General features: G+C 50.4%; 1 protein-coding gene across 1 annotated transcript in view; it reads left to right on the top strand.

The window, feature by feature from the left end:
* The first annotated feature begins 9,124 nt into the window (after positions 1-9,124).
* The window catches only part of NUAK1 (NUAK family kinase 1), a 73,457-nt gene continuing 68,142 nt past the window's right edge, over positions 9,125-14,439 (top strand). Inside the window, exon 1 of the mRNA XM_059186743.1 lies at positions 9,125-9,742. Coding sequence (XP_059042726.1) covers positions 9,482-9,742 — 261 coding nt within the window. The 5' untranslated portion in view covers positions 9,125-9,481. The remainder of the gene's footprint in view (positions 9,743-14,439) is intronic.

Below are 14,439 nucleotides of genomic sequence, written 5' to 3'. Positions count from 1 at the left end.
CAGGACAGGTAAATATGGCAATTGTGCAGGAAATCTAGATGCCAAGACTATTTTTTCCTGACCTAGTTTTTTTGTTTGGGACAGAATTACTTGGGGCATTGAAATTGCTTTACCTGGTTGGCACAGGCCTGAGAGAATGAATCCAATGTTATTATTTAAACAGAAGAAGAGCAGCTACATTTTGTCAGTGCCAATGTAGGTACTATGTTAAATGCTTCAGAGACATTGTCTTCATCCTAGAAGATAAAGCATGAATCCTGTAGGATCATATCAGACAACTCTGGAAGGTGAATATTACTATACCTCTGTTTTATAGACGAGGGAGCTGAGGTTTGATTATTTAATTACTTACCAGGATCATAGAGCTAGCAGATCAAATAGCTGGAAATCAAAAATTATTCATCTATCCATTTATTCATTCCATGCATAATTATTGAGCACCTGTTATGTGCCAGCTACTGGGGATTTATGAGAGAATCATGTAGATAAAAATCCCTGCTTTGTCCAGGCAAACACAACGAAGAACCAGATTGTGTAATGTATTACGTGCTGGTAAAAGCAGCAGTGAAGAGGCAGACAGGTAAAAATGGGTAAGAAGGCCAAGTGTCTCGAGGGAGGAAGAAAGGATGGGCTGCAGTTTTAAACAGGATGGTCAGGAAAGACCATGCTTAGGTGCTTTGACACCTAAGCAAAGGGTTGAATGAGCTGCATGGATCAGAGAGCAGGACTTTGATGTCTTTGAACTTTGTCCCCTGGGGTGAAAAAAATTGGAGACCAAGGAAGATTTTGATGGATTCAACTTTCCCTGGGTTCATTTCCAGAGTCAGAAATAGGAAAGTAAACCAGGGAGGGTGTATAGTTAGTAAAATCCATCCATCTGTCCGTCTGTCCATCCATCCATCCATCCATCCATCCATCCATCCATCCATTTATCTGTCCTTTCAGTGTTGATATGTTACAAGCCACATCTATACTTCTATTAGAATAAGGAATAGGATCTAGATTTATATTGCTGGAAACAGTAGCCACTAGTCATATGTGGCTATTGGGCACCAGGAATGAGGCTCTGTAATTGGGAACTAAAAGTTTTATGCAATTAACTGAAATTTAAGTTAAAAAACCCTGGAGCTGTGTAACATTTTTCTGCGAAATATAATTTCACTGTTTCGCTAGGGGTATATTTCAGTTTCACCATTGAAAATTCAGCTCTGAGTTGAGGTTTCCTATAAATGTAAAATATGGCAATGGATTTCAAAGATTTTGTGCAGAAGGAAGAATGTAAACCGTCTTGTCAATGGGTTTTTCTATTGATGACATATTGAAATGATCGTATTTGGGGCATATTTGGTTAAATAAAATACATTAACAAGATTAATTTCTCTCTCCTTTTTAAAAACTTGTTTTGAATGTGGCTGCTAGAAAAGTTAAAAATGTCATACGGGGTTCACATTATATTTCTGTCGGACAGTGCCCTTCTCAGGCTGACCATCCTGGAGTTCCAGGGCAGCTGGGCAGAGCTGGACACATAACTGAGTCATTGTAATACCATGAGGTATGTGCTGTAAGACACCCAGGGGACTGAGTGTCCTGGGGACAGAGAACTGAGCCTTTAGTTCTTTCTAAAGGGGAGGTGATGTCTTAAGCTAGGTCTCTGAGATGAGTGGCAGTTTGTTCTCCGGAGGGCAGGAAAGGGGACATCCCAGGCATTGGCCACAGTGTGGGCAAAGGTGGAACAGCATGAAATGGAGGTGTCCCCAGAACACACATTGCTTGGTAGGAGGAGGTGGCACAGATACGGATCAGGAGGGTACCCTTAGGGTCAGGCCACGTGGGGAGAGGATAATGAGCTGGAAATCAACAAGACCAAGGTGCCCTTGCTGGTACCAGCCATTCTGCCAGATGCTCTCTCCTACATTAGCCCATTTGCTGACTCCTTTGACATTTCTTGAGTGCCTGCTAGGTGCTAGGCATTGTTCTGGGTGTTGCATATACAGCAAGGAACAAGACAGACAGAGTCCCAGCCCTCATGGAGCTGACCCGCAGGTCAGGAGGAAAGATAAAGAGGACAGAACAAGGAGGAAAGAGAACAAACAAGTCAGAGACCTCCAGCAACTTGGGCACCTCACACAGCTGGTGAGCGCTCAGGCCAGGATTCTAATTCGGGTCTTTTTGATGCCAAGGACAATGCTCTGCCTACCCTGTGATGCTTTCCCCAGTGAGTCTCAGGCTGAGACTTTGGACTTTGCCCTCAAAGGCACAGGCAATCAGCAGACTCTTAGGAAGGGGAGACACGAAGTCAGATAGATCCATGTTTTAGGAATGAACGACAGTGAGCGCAAGGGGAGGCACTGAGGAGGCTGTGGTGTCTTTGTAGGCACCTCTCTTTAGCCTTTTTCAGAACCCCGGACCCCCATCACTTCCCTCCCTCCCCAAGTCTATTTTTAATATCATGGCTGGAGGGAGACTTTTCAAATCCAAGTCTGAGGGTGTCACTGTTCTCATCAGAATCGACCAATGGCTTCCTGCCTGCCTCACTATAAAACCCAGAGATCTGCCATCATTCCACAGAGCCTATAGGATCTGGTATTCAGGTAACTCTCTGGCCTCAGTGCCCACTATTCTCCCCTGTTTCACGAACATGCCAAGGATATTCCTGCCTCAGGACCTTTGCGCTTATGAGGCTCTATATCGGGGAGGCTCTTCCCTGAGATGTGCATATTAGCCCTCAGATACCCAGACTGTACACAGGCTCGCTTCCTTAGGGCCTCTGCTCACATGTCCTCTTGTCAGAAAGTCTTCTCCTTACCCCCCTCAACATATTCTGCCTTTTTAACTTGATTTGTTCTCACCAGCCCTTACCATCACCCAACAGGGCAATACATTTATTTGTCCATGGCTCATCTATAAATCTGATGAAGGTGGGGACTTCATTTTTGTTCACTTTTGTATCCCCAGTCCCTAAGATTGTGATGGGCCCATGTTAAGCACTTAGCTAATATGGCCAAGTGCATTTGCCCCTCCAGGGAGCAACATATAGAAATGAGCCCTTTCTATCCCCCTCCCTTGCCTAGAAATCCCCACCCCCATTTAACCTCAATGAAACCCAAAGTCTCTTCCACTGTAGCCAATCAGAGTTGTTCTCTGCAATGACCCCAGGGCGTCCCTGCATGGAACATGTTTACTCTCGATTTCCTGGCAGTCACCCTTTCCAGGGATGGGAAGGTGGTGTTTCCTGCTCTGGAGTCTTACTGGTGCTTCTGCTGTGGAGGGGGAATTTATCACATTTTGGCTTCTTTTGTCTATAAGAGAACCTTCCAATGCCTCCCCACTGTTTTATTCCCCCAGGGAAAAGCTATCTTATTTTTCAGTATGATGTTTAAGACAGAGAATACGAAGCAAATGGAACTGCTAGAAGTCATCTTCTTGCCCACACGGGCAATGAAGGAGTGTGAAACTTCCATGTCCAAAAGGAATCAAGAATTGTCAGTCCTGGGGGTCATCAGAGTACACCTCACCTGGTGATGTCATTTCACAGAAGCTAAGACATCTGCCCAAGCTGGCAGCCCCTGGGGGACAGCTGGGGCTAGAAACCCTGTCCTGACCTGTTGGTTGTCCCCGTACTGTGGTGGATGCCCAAACCGATGTTCTTCCTTCTCATCGGGGTCCTCTGCCTTTGCAGTCACCAAGTAGATGAGACAGGGTGCAAGGGAACGCTCAGTCTGGATTATTTCGGTTGAACCCTTGTCATAGCCACTGATTCCATTCATGATTCTGTGCCTGGCCTTCCCTTGTATCCTTGCACGCACCAAATACAATATAATCTAGAATAGGGAAGGTGGCAAATCACATTAACAGCTAACATTGATGGGGTGCCACCCCTACCTCCTGCTGACCTTAGTGCTTTTTATTGCATTAACTCAATCAATCCTCAACAAAACCCCTTTGAGTGGAGGTATTACTAATGTCCCTATCTGAAAGGGGAGACAGTGGAGAAACAAAGATCAAGTTGCCCAAGATCACACACCTGGAACGTGATAGAACCAGGATTTGGACAGAGCTGTTTTTGATTCTGGAAATTAGGCTCTTAACTACCCTTCTAACTGTTTCTCTAGCTACTCAGCAGGGGAAGAAACACCGCTTTCTGTTTTGATCTCTGATACATGTAATCCAGGAAAAACTAAAAGAAAAATTCTGCCCGAAATAACCTGCTTTCTCCTGAAGTCAGCAAGTAGACAGCACACATGCACGTGGCATCTTTGGTTCCAACTCTTTGTTTGGTTGTGATCATCTTCCATTTTGCTTTTCCTGCATAAATACAGACTTAGTGTAAGCTGTATGTATTAGGGCAGTATTAGCTGTTGTAACAAACCAACCCTCTAATTTCAGGGACTTAATAGAAGGTTATTTCTCACTCTCGGACCAGTCCAATATCCTGCCCTAAGGGTGGCTTTATTCCTCAAGGTGATTCAGGGACACAAGCTGCTTCTTCTTCTTCTTCTTTTTTTTTTTTTTTTTTAAGATTTTATTTATTTGACAGGTAGAGATCACAAGCAGGCAGGGAGAGAGGTAGAAGCAGGCTCCCCAGTGAGCAGGGAGCCCGATGTGGGGCTCGATCCCAGGACCCTGAGATCATGATGTGAGCTAAAGGCAGAGGCTTTAACCCACTGAGCCACCCAGGTGCCCCAACAGGTTTCTTTTATCTAGTGACTCCACCACCCTCTGGTGTCTTGGAGTCCTCGGCTTCTGGCTAGGCACTTTTTAAACACCCCAGCCTAGAAAAAAGTGAACATCACTTGGCTCCTATTCCACTGGAGAGAACAAGTCACATGGCCAGGCTTGGAGGCAGGGGAGTCTGGGAGATGTATCCCCAGCTGAGCAGCTGTCTGTCAGCCAGCACCCTGTGGAAGGACAAGCGTGACTATCTGGTGGTTACTTAGCAGTCTTCTGCCCCAGGGAAGAATACGTACCTTCTCGGGTTGTTCCTTAGTGTAAGATGTCTAGCAGACTATATACTTACATTAGAAATGGCACGATGAGGCATCTAGGTGGCTCAGTCCATTAAGCTTCTGACTCTTAGTTTCGGTTCAAGTCATGATCTCAGGGTCGTGGGATCGAGCCCTGCACTGGGCTCTGCGCTGGACACGGAGCCTGCTTAAGAGTCTCTCTCCTCTGCCCCCTGTGCCCCGCCCCCACCACTCACATGCATGCGTGCACATGCTCTCTCTCTTAAAAAAAATAAAAAAGTCACAATCTTAGGTAGCCTTCTAGAACCTCATCTAGAGAAATGGAAGATAAATGTCAGCCAAAGCACAGCCATTCATTGATATGAACTAAGATGTCAGGGAGCTTGGAATAGGAGTCAGAGCAAAACCTGAGTCAGAGACTTGGGTTCCAATTCTGACCCGGGCAGCTACTGCCTGGTCATAGGCACCTTAACCTCTTGAGGCTCCCTATTCTTAACAGCCAAATGGGGCTCACAACGTCCACCTTCCATTTTTATGATGGTGATTATAAACAATACATATAAAGGTCCTGGCAGACAGTAGATGGCAGGATAACTAGTATGGTGATGTTTTCTGAAAAAATATTCCTCAAAAAGCAAACATACTTTCTTTTAAATTGCTTTGAAAATATAAAAGTATAATAAAGAACAAGTAACGAGACTTAAGTAAATATGAGTTGAAGGGCAGTGCAGGTGTCATGCTTCCAACTTTGGATGTTATTACCTGTGTCCCGTAATGAGAAGGAAGCCAGGAATCAGAGTCAAATCATGTAAGTAATATGATTAAATGGCTTTTAATTGCCTCAATGCCAGCAGCAGTCATGCAACATGAAGAATAAGTATAACAAAATCAAGTATGATATCAATAGCCACGATTTACTGAGTGCATATATTATATCTCTTAATCTTCACACAAGCCCTCATGCATATTATTGTTAGCACCCTTAATACCACCTGCCGTTCTGAAGATGAGAGAAGGGAGGCATAGAGAGCGAAAAGAATTGTCCAAGATGGGGGCGCCTGGGTGGCTCAGTGGGTTAAGCCGCTGCCTTCGGCTCAGGTCATGATCTCAGGGTCCTGGGATCGAGTCCCACATCGGGCTCTCTGCTCAGCAGGGGGCCTGCTTCCCTTCCTCTCTCTGTGATCTCTTCCCTTCCTCTCTCCTACTGTGATCTCTCTCTGTCAAATAAATAAATAAAATCTTTAAAAAAAAAAAAAAGAATTGTCCAAGATGGTCAGTTACTAGTGGCAGAACAGGGATTTGAACCTGGGCTGTCTGACTCTAGATCTCATGCTCTTAATCAAGCAGCCTGGGATCTTGTCAGAGGAAATGCGTTATCTACGTGAAAACACTTGAGCACAACGCACGATAACATTGTGCTGAAGTGTGGCTCAGATTATAAATGCTATAGGAATTCAGTCTGGAGAGGAACTCCCAGTGCCTGGGTAGGACTGTGTGCCAGGCATTGTACTGGGTGTTTCCATCCTTCCCATTTAAGGAGACAAGGCATGGCATGTGTAGAAAGAAGAGCGTGAGCTTTGGAAATGCACAGGTAGGATTTAAATCTTGGCCTTGTGATTCCAGGAAAATTACTTAATTGAAAATAGGGACTATCACAGCCACCTTCCAGCAGAGGGTTTACTATTATCAAATAGTATCAGATACTATGATAAAACAGTATTGGAATAATATCATAATCGTATAATATTGTAATCGTATCAAAATGCTATTCATTCAACAAATACCAATGAAGTCCCAAGCATTTGGGAGCAATGCTGTTAGCCAGAATAAGCTACGTTATGCTGTTTTAACAAACAAACCCCAAATCTCACTGGTTGAACATAACCCAAGTTTAAAAATCTGCTCACACTACTTTTCTAATGCAGGCTAGCTAGACCTGCTCGGCCGTCTTTGCAGGGCCTCACACTGGCCGGGAAAGGCTCTGTCATCGCTGTCATCTTCAATGGCTGAGAATATAAGAGTGCCAAGATTGAATTTTTGGGATTGCCCATTGGCCCTTAACAGTTTCTACCTGAAAGCAATGCATAGCACTTGTGCTCTCGTTCTACTGGCCTACAAGAGTCATATAGGGTAGTGGATTACTACCACATCTCTCAGGAGGGAAAGAACCAGGAAATATTTGGTGAAGAGTTTCAATTCCCACTACAGACACAGTCTGTTTACCTGTAACACTGTTCTGCTATTCCCTATATTAAGGAGAAGAAACAGAGGTTCTGAGAGGTTGAGTCCTTTGAGCAAGGTCACACAGCTTACCCACCGGGGAGCCAGCATCATGCACACTTTGCTCACCCAGACTCTTTGATTTTCACACACAATGTCGTACAATGCCCACACAATGCGGACGCACAATGCCCACAGACTTCATAGAAAAAACAATATGCTTTCAGAATGGGGTCAGGGAGGCCCTGCAATTGTGGAGAACAGCGTAGTAAGGAACAGAAATGGCCTTTGTCTTTGTATCATGCAATAACCCGTGTGCTCTTGGGGAAGGCAGGAAGGGGACGAGCGGGGTTAATGTCAGCATCCCTAGGAGAGAAGCTTGGACAGATAAGGACAGATAAGGACTGGACTGGGGCAGAGGCACGGGGATGGGGGATACGATGATGAAGCATTTTAGGCAGCTTCTCTTGCAGCAGGGAGGGGGCCCAAGGGCAGGACAGGCTGTTGCAGGAGTCCAGAGTAAGGTGATAAGCGAGAGATGGGAGCGAAGACAGCAGGAATGCAGAAGGGATGGACCAGAGAGTTGCAGAGGAAGGCTGAGCGGGGCACCCTGGTGAAAAAGTAAAGACCAACCAGGCAGACAGTCTTCCTACCTCACTCTCCCTATCCCAGGCTACTGCACCATTATTTAAAAAAAAAAAAAAAAAAAAAAAAAAAAATTCCCTAAAGCCTCTTTTTCTCTGGCCTTGCAGCTTCTGAGGAGGTGTGTGTGTTTTGGGGGTGGGTGGGGGGGCGGGCAGCTTCGTGGATGTCTGAATTCCTTCCTGCCTGAGCCTCAGCTTGTGGGGTACAAACGCTGTTACCAACTTCAGGATCTGGTCCTTTCAGTTCAAGGAAAACTCCCAAGGCCCAAGGGGGCCAAGAGGCCTGCAAGTCGCCTCTCGCTCCGAAGGCTCCCGGCCCTGCTCCCTCTGAGGTCCCCGTTTCGCCCACCTCCCACCTCCCACCTCCGAAGGAAGCAGTCGAGGACAGGGTGGGCGCCCGGCTCCGTCCCGGCCCCCCTAGCGCCCCACGTCCTCCAAGCCCCCAACTCTGTCCTCCCCTCCAAGGCGGCCGGAGTCCCGGTGATTGTCGGCGGCCGGCGGGCCGGCGGCGGGCCCCAGGTTCAGCCTCCCGGCCTCCCTTCTTCCCGGCCTCTGCCTGTCCTCGGCGAGGGAGCGGGGCCGAGGTCGAGGCGCCCCTCTTGGAGTCCTCCGCGGAGCACAGCCGGGCGGGCCTGAGGAGGGGGCCTCGGAGGCGGGGTGCCAGCCCCGGCTGGGCGGGAGGGGTGCGCACTGCGGCGGAGGGGCCGTGACTCACCGCCTGTAACCCAACACCCGCCCTGCTCCCCTCCCCCAGCCTCTCCTCCGTCTCGGGCCTGGCGGCCGCGGCGACACCTAAAACAAAATGAAGGGGCGCCCGGGCCCCTGGCGACCCCGGCCGGATCGCGAGCGAGCCCCGGCGGCCTCTGGCTCGGAGCGCTCCCGCTTCTCCCGCCCCGGGGCTCGGCCAGCCGCCGCCGCCGCCACCGCCGCCGCCGCCGCCCGGGCGCCAGCAGGCGGGGAGGCCGAGCAGCCGGAGCAGGAGGCGGTGGCGGCGGGCCCGCGGTAGCTGCGGCGGGCGAGCCCGGGGAAGGGGCGCCCGGGCTTGGAAGCCTCCGGTCCGGGTCCCAGCCGAGCGAGGACAAAGCCCCCCGGCCGCCGCTGCGGCCTACCCCGCGCGGCACAAAGGGCGAGTCGCGACACGCACCCATCCCCCTCCCAGCTCGGGTGGCCCCGGGCCCCGGGTGGCGGCGGGGAGGTGGGGAAGCCCCGGCCACGCCGCCCCTAGCTCCCCTCCCCCGGGGGCCGGCCGAGCGCGCGCCGCTCCCGCCCCCGCCCCGTCTGCGCGTCCTCCCGGGGAGGGGTCGGGGGGCGCGGCGCCCCACATAACACTCCCCCGCTTGCGCTCGGAGCCACCCCTCTCCCCTCCCTCCTGCGAACACCGCCGCCTCCCCTGCCACCGCCGCCACCTCGCCCGACGCTCCGCAGCTCGCCGCGGCCGGGGGGCGGTGCGCGGACCGTGCGCGCCGGGGGCGCCAGATGTGCAGTCCGCGCCGCCGCCAGTGACCGAGCCGCAGCCCGAGCGGGATCGGGCCGCCTCTCCGATGCTGCGGGGGCGACCTTGAGTGCGCCCCGGCTTCCTCGGCGGGGACCCCGACACCGCGAACGCTGTGCCCGGTCCAGCCCTCTCCAGCCCGGCTCGCCCAGCTTTCCGACATGGAGGGGGCCGCTGCTCCCGCGGCCGCGGACGGCCCCGACTTGCGGCCGGGGGCTCCGGGCTCCCCCCCGGAGGTGGTGGCGGGGGCCACTGCAGCCCCCGCGGCGGCGGCGGCGGCCCCGGAGCCCAGGAAACCGCACGGGGTGAAGCGGCATCACCACAAGCACAACTTGAAGCACCGCTACGAGCTGCAGGAGACCCTGGGCAAAGGCACCTACGGCAAAGTCAAGAGGGCCACCGAGAGGTTTTCCGGCCGAGTGGTGAGTGGGGAACCCCCACCCCCTCCCCGGAGCGAGGGCCAGACGCGGCTGCGGACCCAGGGCGCCGGGGCCTGGGGAGGGGGTGGGGCTGGAGCACTGAGACTCTTGTCCGAGAGGGGCTTCCCGGGAACCCCCAGACAGACTCCTCACTCTCCCCCAGCTCCCCGTGACTCAGGCGTGTTTCTCTCTTGAAACACTTGTTACATCCTGTCTGCGCATATTTTGGGGGTTTTTCTCCCAGCAGCAAAGTAGTGTTTATGATTTGCAAACACTTTGCAGTCGTTGGGACCATGGAGGTCTCCTTCCCGGGCACGCATTCAGACCAAGCCCTGGAATGCCTTATTGCTCTAACTCCGAACAGACCCACATTCTCATCGGGGAGCAGGTCCCCGGAGTCCCGTGTCCTGTACGTGAGGGCGACCCCCCACTCTCCCACTCCTACTCTCCATCACCCTGGGTGCTGCTGTGAGCTGCAAGGGAGGGTGGACTCCTGCCTGTTTTTTAAGAGAGGGGGTTAGGGAGCAAAAGTGAAGGCTGCTGCACGCCTGAGGGTGGTGACAGTTTGAAATGCCCAGGGCATGGGTAGCCGCACAGATGCTGGATTGCAGCAGACCTCACTGCATTTCAGGTCCTGGTTGGAGGGCTGCTGAATTGCTTTAGGGGACTGGGCCAGCCTCCCCACTCTTTGTGACAGCTGAATCCCTGCCAGGGTCCCAGTCCCATTTGGAAAACATTGGAGTACCTTGGGGTCTCTGCCTTGTCCCTAACTTGGCAGTTTTCCTTTTCCTTTCTGTGGAACAGGCCCTTGAAATGCACACTGCTTGTGGCCAGAGGGTTGGGTTCAAAGTGACTGACTGTTGCAGAAAGATTTTTGTGTGGTGTGTGGCAGAAAATTAACATGGTTCTTGGATTTGAAGCATATCAGATGTATTTTAATTGATTTAGGGCCCAAGTCAGGAACTAATTATGGTATGCCTCATGTGCACTTTTGGGGGGGGATGTTTTGGGGCCCAGGGTTGCTTATAAACTTAACGAATGACCCCGGGGTAAAAGCAAAATGAAGGGTTGAATGAAGTGGTAGGTGGGTTGATGTTGCTATTTTTCTTTTCAGTCTGTACAGGGACCGTTCTATGGAGAAAATTGGGCCCCATTCAGAAGGTTTAGCCCCCGAATTCTCAAACACTTGGGTCCCTGGATAACTCCCTCATCTAAGCTCCATTGTTTGGGTTGATCCAAATGTATTCTGTAGCTTAAAAAAAAAAATGTCTGGGATAGGTTAATTGGAAACTTGAGACATTGTACATTGTATTTTTAAAGCTGTCTCCAATAAACAAATCCGATAGCCAGCAGTAGTTAAGAATTCACTCTGGGCAGGTGCCATTTTTTCCCCAGAGGTTGAACACGTTAAAGAGGGAGATGATTGTAGAGATGTCCTCTGAGGAACACACTTTCAGGTCAGTGGAAGAACAGACCGAGAAACGTGCACTTCATTCATGCTTTTCTTCTGAGGTGATATTCCCCAGGCTGGATGTTGAATAAGCAAGGACTAAGCCTGGCTCCTTGCTCGGGTTGTCTTAATAGCTGTTGAAGAATCGCACTGGGAAGTTGGAAAGCGGAATAATGAAAAACAGACCCGGTCAGAGCTGCAGGTTGAGGATGTGAACTCGTGAGGGGCTGAGTGGTAAGGGTGTGTCTGGGATCTGCCAGGGGACCCGGAAGCCTGAATGCTGGGGACCTGCCGTTAACTGTTTGAAAGAGTGAAATCTTGTCTTAGGGCCCACTCCTTTGTGAGCTTCGCTGAGGCTTCCTGTCGGGCCTTTGGCTCGCCGTCTGATCCACAGACGAGGTTAGAGTGGAAGGGATTGCATCAGTAGCCGTAGTCGGGAGCCTGCCTTTCTCTTTTGGTGGGTGTCTTTCCCTTTATTTGCAGAAACTCTGAACATTCCGGCGGGGTTTAGTAGAATGGCCACTAGGGGGCGCCCTGAGAACGGGAGAGGCTCGTTTCTCCGTCTGGAGACTGGAGTCCTGCTCCGTTATTGTCCAGCTCTGGTCGGTTCCCATTGTGTTATTAATTTCAGCTAAATCTCTTGTTTTACTCAAACATTATGTAAAGATTTTGAATCTGGTAACAGATCCAGGCTCAGAAACTAGCAGTCCTCAAACTGCTTTCTATTCGATAGATAAACTGAGAACGTTAGCAGAATCATCTGGTGAAAGGCTTGCATTAACCAGATGGGAAAACTGAGGTTTGGGGATGGGAAGTCCTCCTTGGCCTTGGGTCCTCCCCCTGCGGAGTACAGTGCTCACAGATGGCGTAAGAACTTAAGTGAGAAACAGGAATTGTCAGGTGGAAAATTCCCTGTGCCTGGCTGAACAGAAAATAAAGCAAACACACAAAACAATTGTTTAGCAAGTCGTTGTCGCTTGGACAGTGCTTGGTGACTCAGATTCTGTCAAGAGCAGCAAGACATTCTCATCTGAAGTATGAACTTGGAGTTTGCTTCTGGTTCTAGGGATGGACTGAATAGCTACAACTTGCTTTTGGGGTGCGGTGGAAGAGATTTGAGACAGGGCGGTCTCAGGTCTGCCTTTTCAGGTTTTGAGTAGAATTCCGAAGTGATGTTTTCATGTCATTTATACCCCTGTCTTTTATGGCACCTCTCAAGAGGACAGCGGCTTTAAGCCGCATTGCCAGCGCGGGTGGCTGGCGTCCCGGGCACGAGACACTGTGGGATCAGCACTCCTACTGAAAGCAGCTCAGAGACAGAGAAGTGTTTAAAAATGAAAATGTTGTGGCTTTTAATTGCACATCTGGAAGGGCCTTATGAATCAAACAGAGCACCACGCAGCATCATCGTCTGTGTTCTGGGAAAGCCACTTCTGAAGAGGGCTGTAGGACCGGGAGCTTGGAGTGGCCCTCGGCCTGGCCTCGTCCAGGCACGCTCCCTTCTGAATTCCCAGATGTGGTTTGTGGCCACGGCCGGAGGGTGTCCATGACACAAGGACTCCAAGTGGCTTGTTCTGGAGATTAACACACCCCACAAGGACGCACTCTTGCAGAAGGGCTAAGAGCCCTGGTGGACATTCGGATCCCGACTTTCCGGTAGCTCCATGAGCTTGTGCGAGCTCTGTAACTTTTTGAAACCTCAGCTTCCTCATCTGTAAAATGGGCTACCAATAGTACCACATGCGTGGACTTGTGTAATGATTGAGTCAAATAATCTATGGAAAGCCTCAGAAGGTGAAATTAGCCAGTTTAGTTCCTTCCGTGGACTTTCCCTTAGATTTTAAGACCACCAGGGAGACCTGGAAGCTCAGACAAACCAGTGTGCTTTCACTCAGAGAGTGGTAGGGGAAAGAATCCACTTTTCAGATTAATTAGGGAAGGCAAGATTCACAGAAAAGTGTGCCCATAAGAAGCCAGGACCATCAGCCAGCTTCTGATAGGATCTGAATGCATTTCTAAAGCCTTGAATTTGGGCTTTGTTTCTTGCACAACTTTTGTTTTGCTACAGTTCTGGGCAGGGCTGTTGAGTGGAGCCCCTGTGGCATAACACGGCATGCATTTTCTTTGAGCCAAACTGCCTGGACCTTCAGGCTGCGCAAACTATTGCCAAAACACCCAAACCCAAAAAACAAACACCATTTTGAGACGTGTCATATGATCCCCTTCCCACCAAGGGCCAAGTTCAACTTTCCCTCTGCACCAGGTTGTCTCTTGCAAGCAGTATGCTGTGTGGGGTGGGCAGGAGGCGAGGTCTCTGGGAGGGGTCTGGCATGGGAGCAGCAGGTCCAGTGGGCAGAGTGTGCCCCCAATTGTCGTTGGTGTCCCTGGGTGTCCCAGAACTCTAGTATGGGTGATGGGGGGTCCTCACTCAGCAAAGGAACTGAGTTGACCAAAAATAGGTGTTTGAAGCACTGGCCTGAAGTTACTCCTTGTCGGTGCTAGAAAACTGCAAATGAGGGGTGCTGTCATATGGTAAGCTGGCCTGCTGGGCCAGATGGCTGTCATCTGTGGTGGCTCAGGTGCCATGTTGCAATGAAGGTCAGTTTCAGGGAGTAAGGCTCTTTGGCCAACACATGGGCCAAATTCCTCATCTTGGGGATGGGAAAAATAAAGCATGGAAGCGTTAAGGGACTTCTCCAGGGTTGCACAGCTGGTAAGTGACCGAGCTGGGTCCAAGAAACCTGATTCTCAGTTTGGTATTTTTTGCATCACTCTTTTAATAAATCCTTACTAGAGCGGGACATGATGCTCACTCTTAAGGGGCTTGTAGTCTAGTAGCCAAGATAAAATGTACTTACAGATATTGAACTAGTTCTATGTAGGTGCGAGATTTATAACTGTCTCCCGAATGCTGCTTTCCATGTTAAAATGCTAGGACCCAGGTGTGACCAAGGCCCACAAAACCACCCATCTGGTGGAAGAGGTTCTAAGCACTTACAAGGTCTGAGTGCCTCTGCTCTATGGGACTGGGTTGTGTCAGGTGATTTTCCAGTTGGAATGCAGCTCACTGAAGCTTAGTTTGTTCAATCGAGTTCCATTCTGGACAGGAACACCCCCCTCCCCGTATTGCCACGGGTGCTGTGATTACTACCAGCTGACATTTTTGAAAGCTTGGTGTGTGTCACGCTGGGCTAACCGCTTTCCAGACATCTTCTCTCATTTAACACTCAAAACAACCCTGAGAGGTGTG

This window comes from Mustela lutreola, chromosome 8, assembly GCF_030435805.1.
Source record: "Mustela lutreola isolate mMusLut2 chromosome 8, mMusLut2.pri, whole genome shotgun sequence".
Lineage (NCBI taxonomy): Eukaryota > Metazoa > Chordata > Mammalia > Carnivora > Mustelidae > Mustela > Mustela lutreola.
The sequence above is the reverse complement of the archived record's forward strand: the minus strand, read 5'-3'. Positions and strand labels throughout refer to the sequence as shown.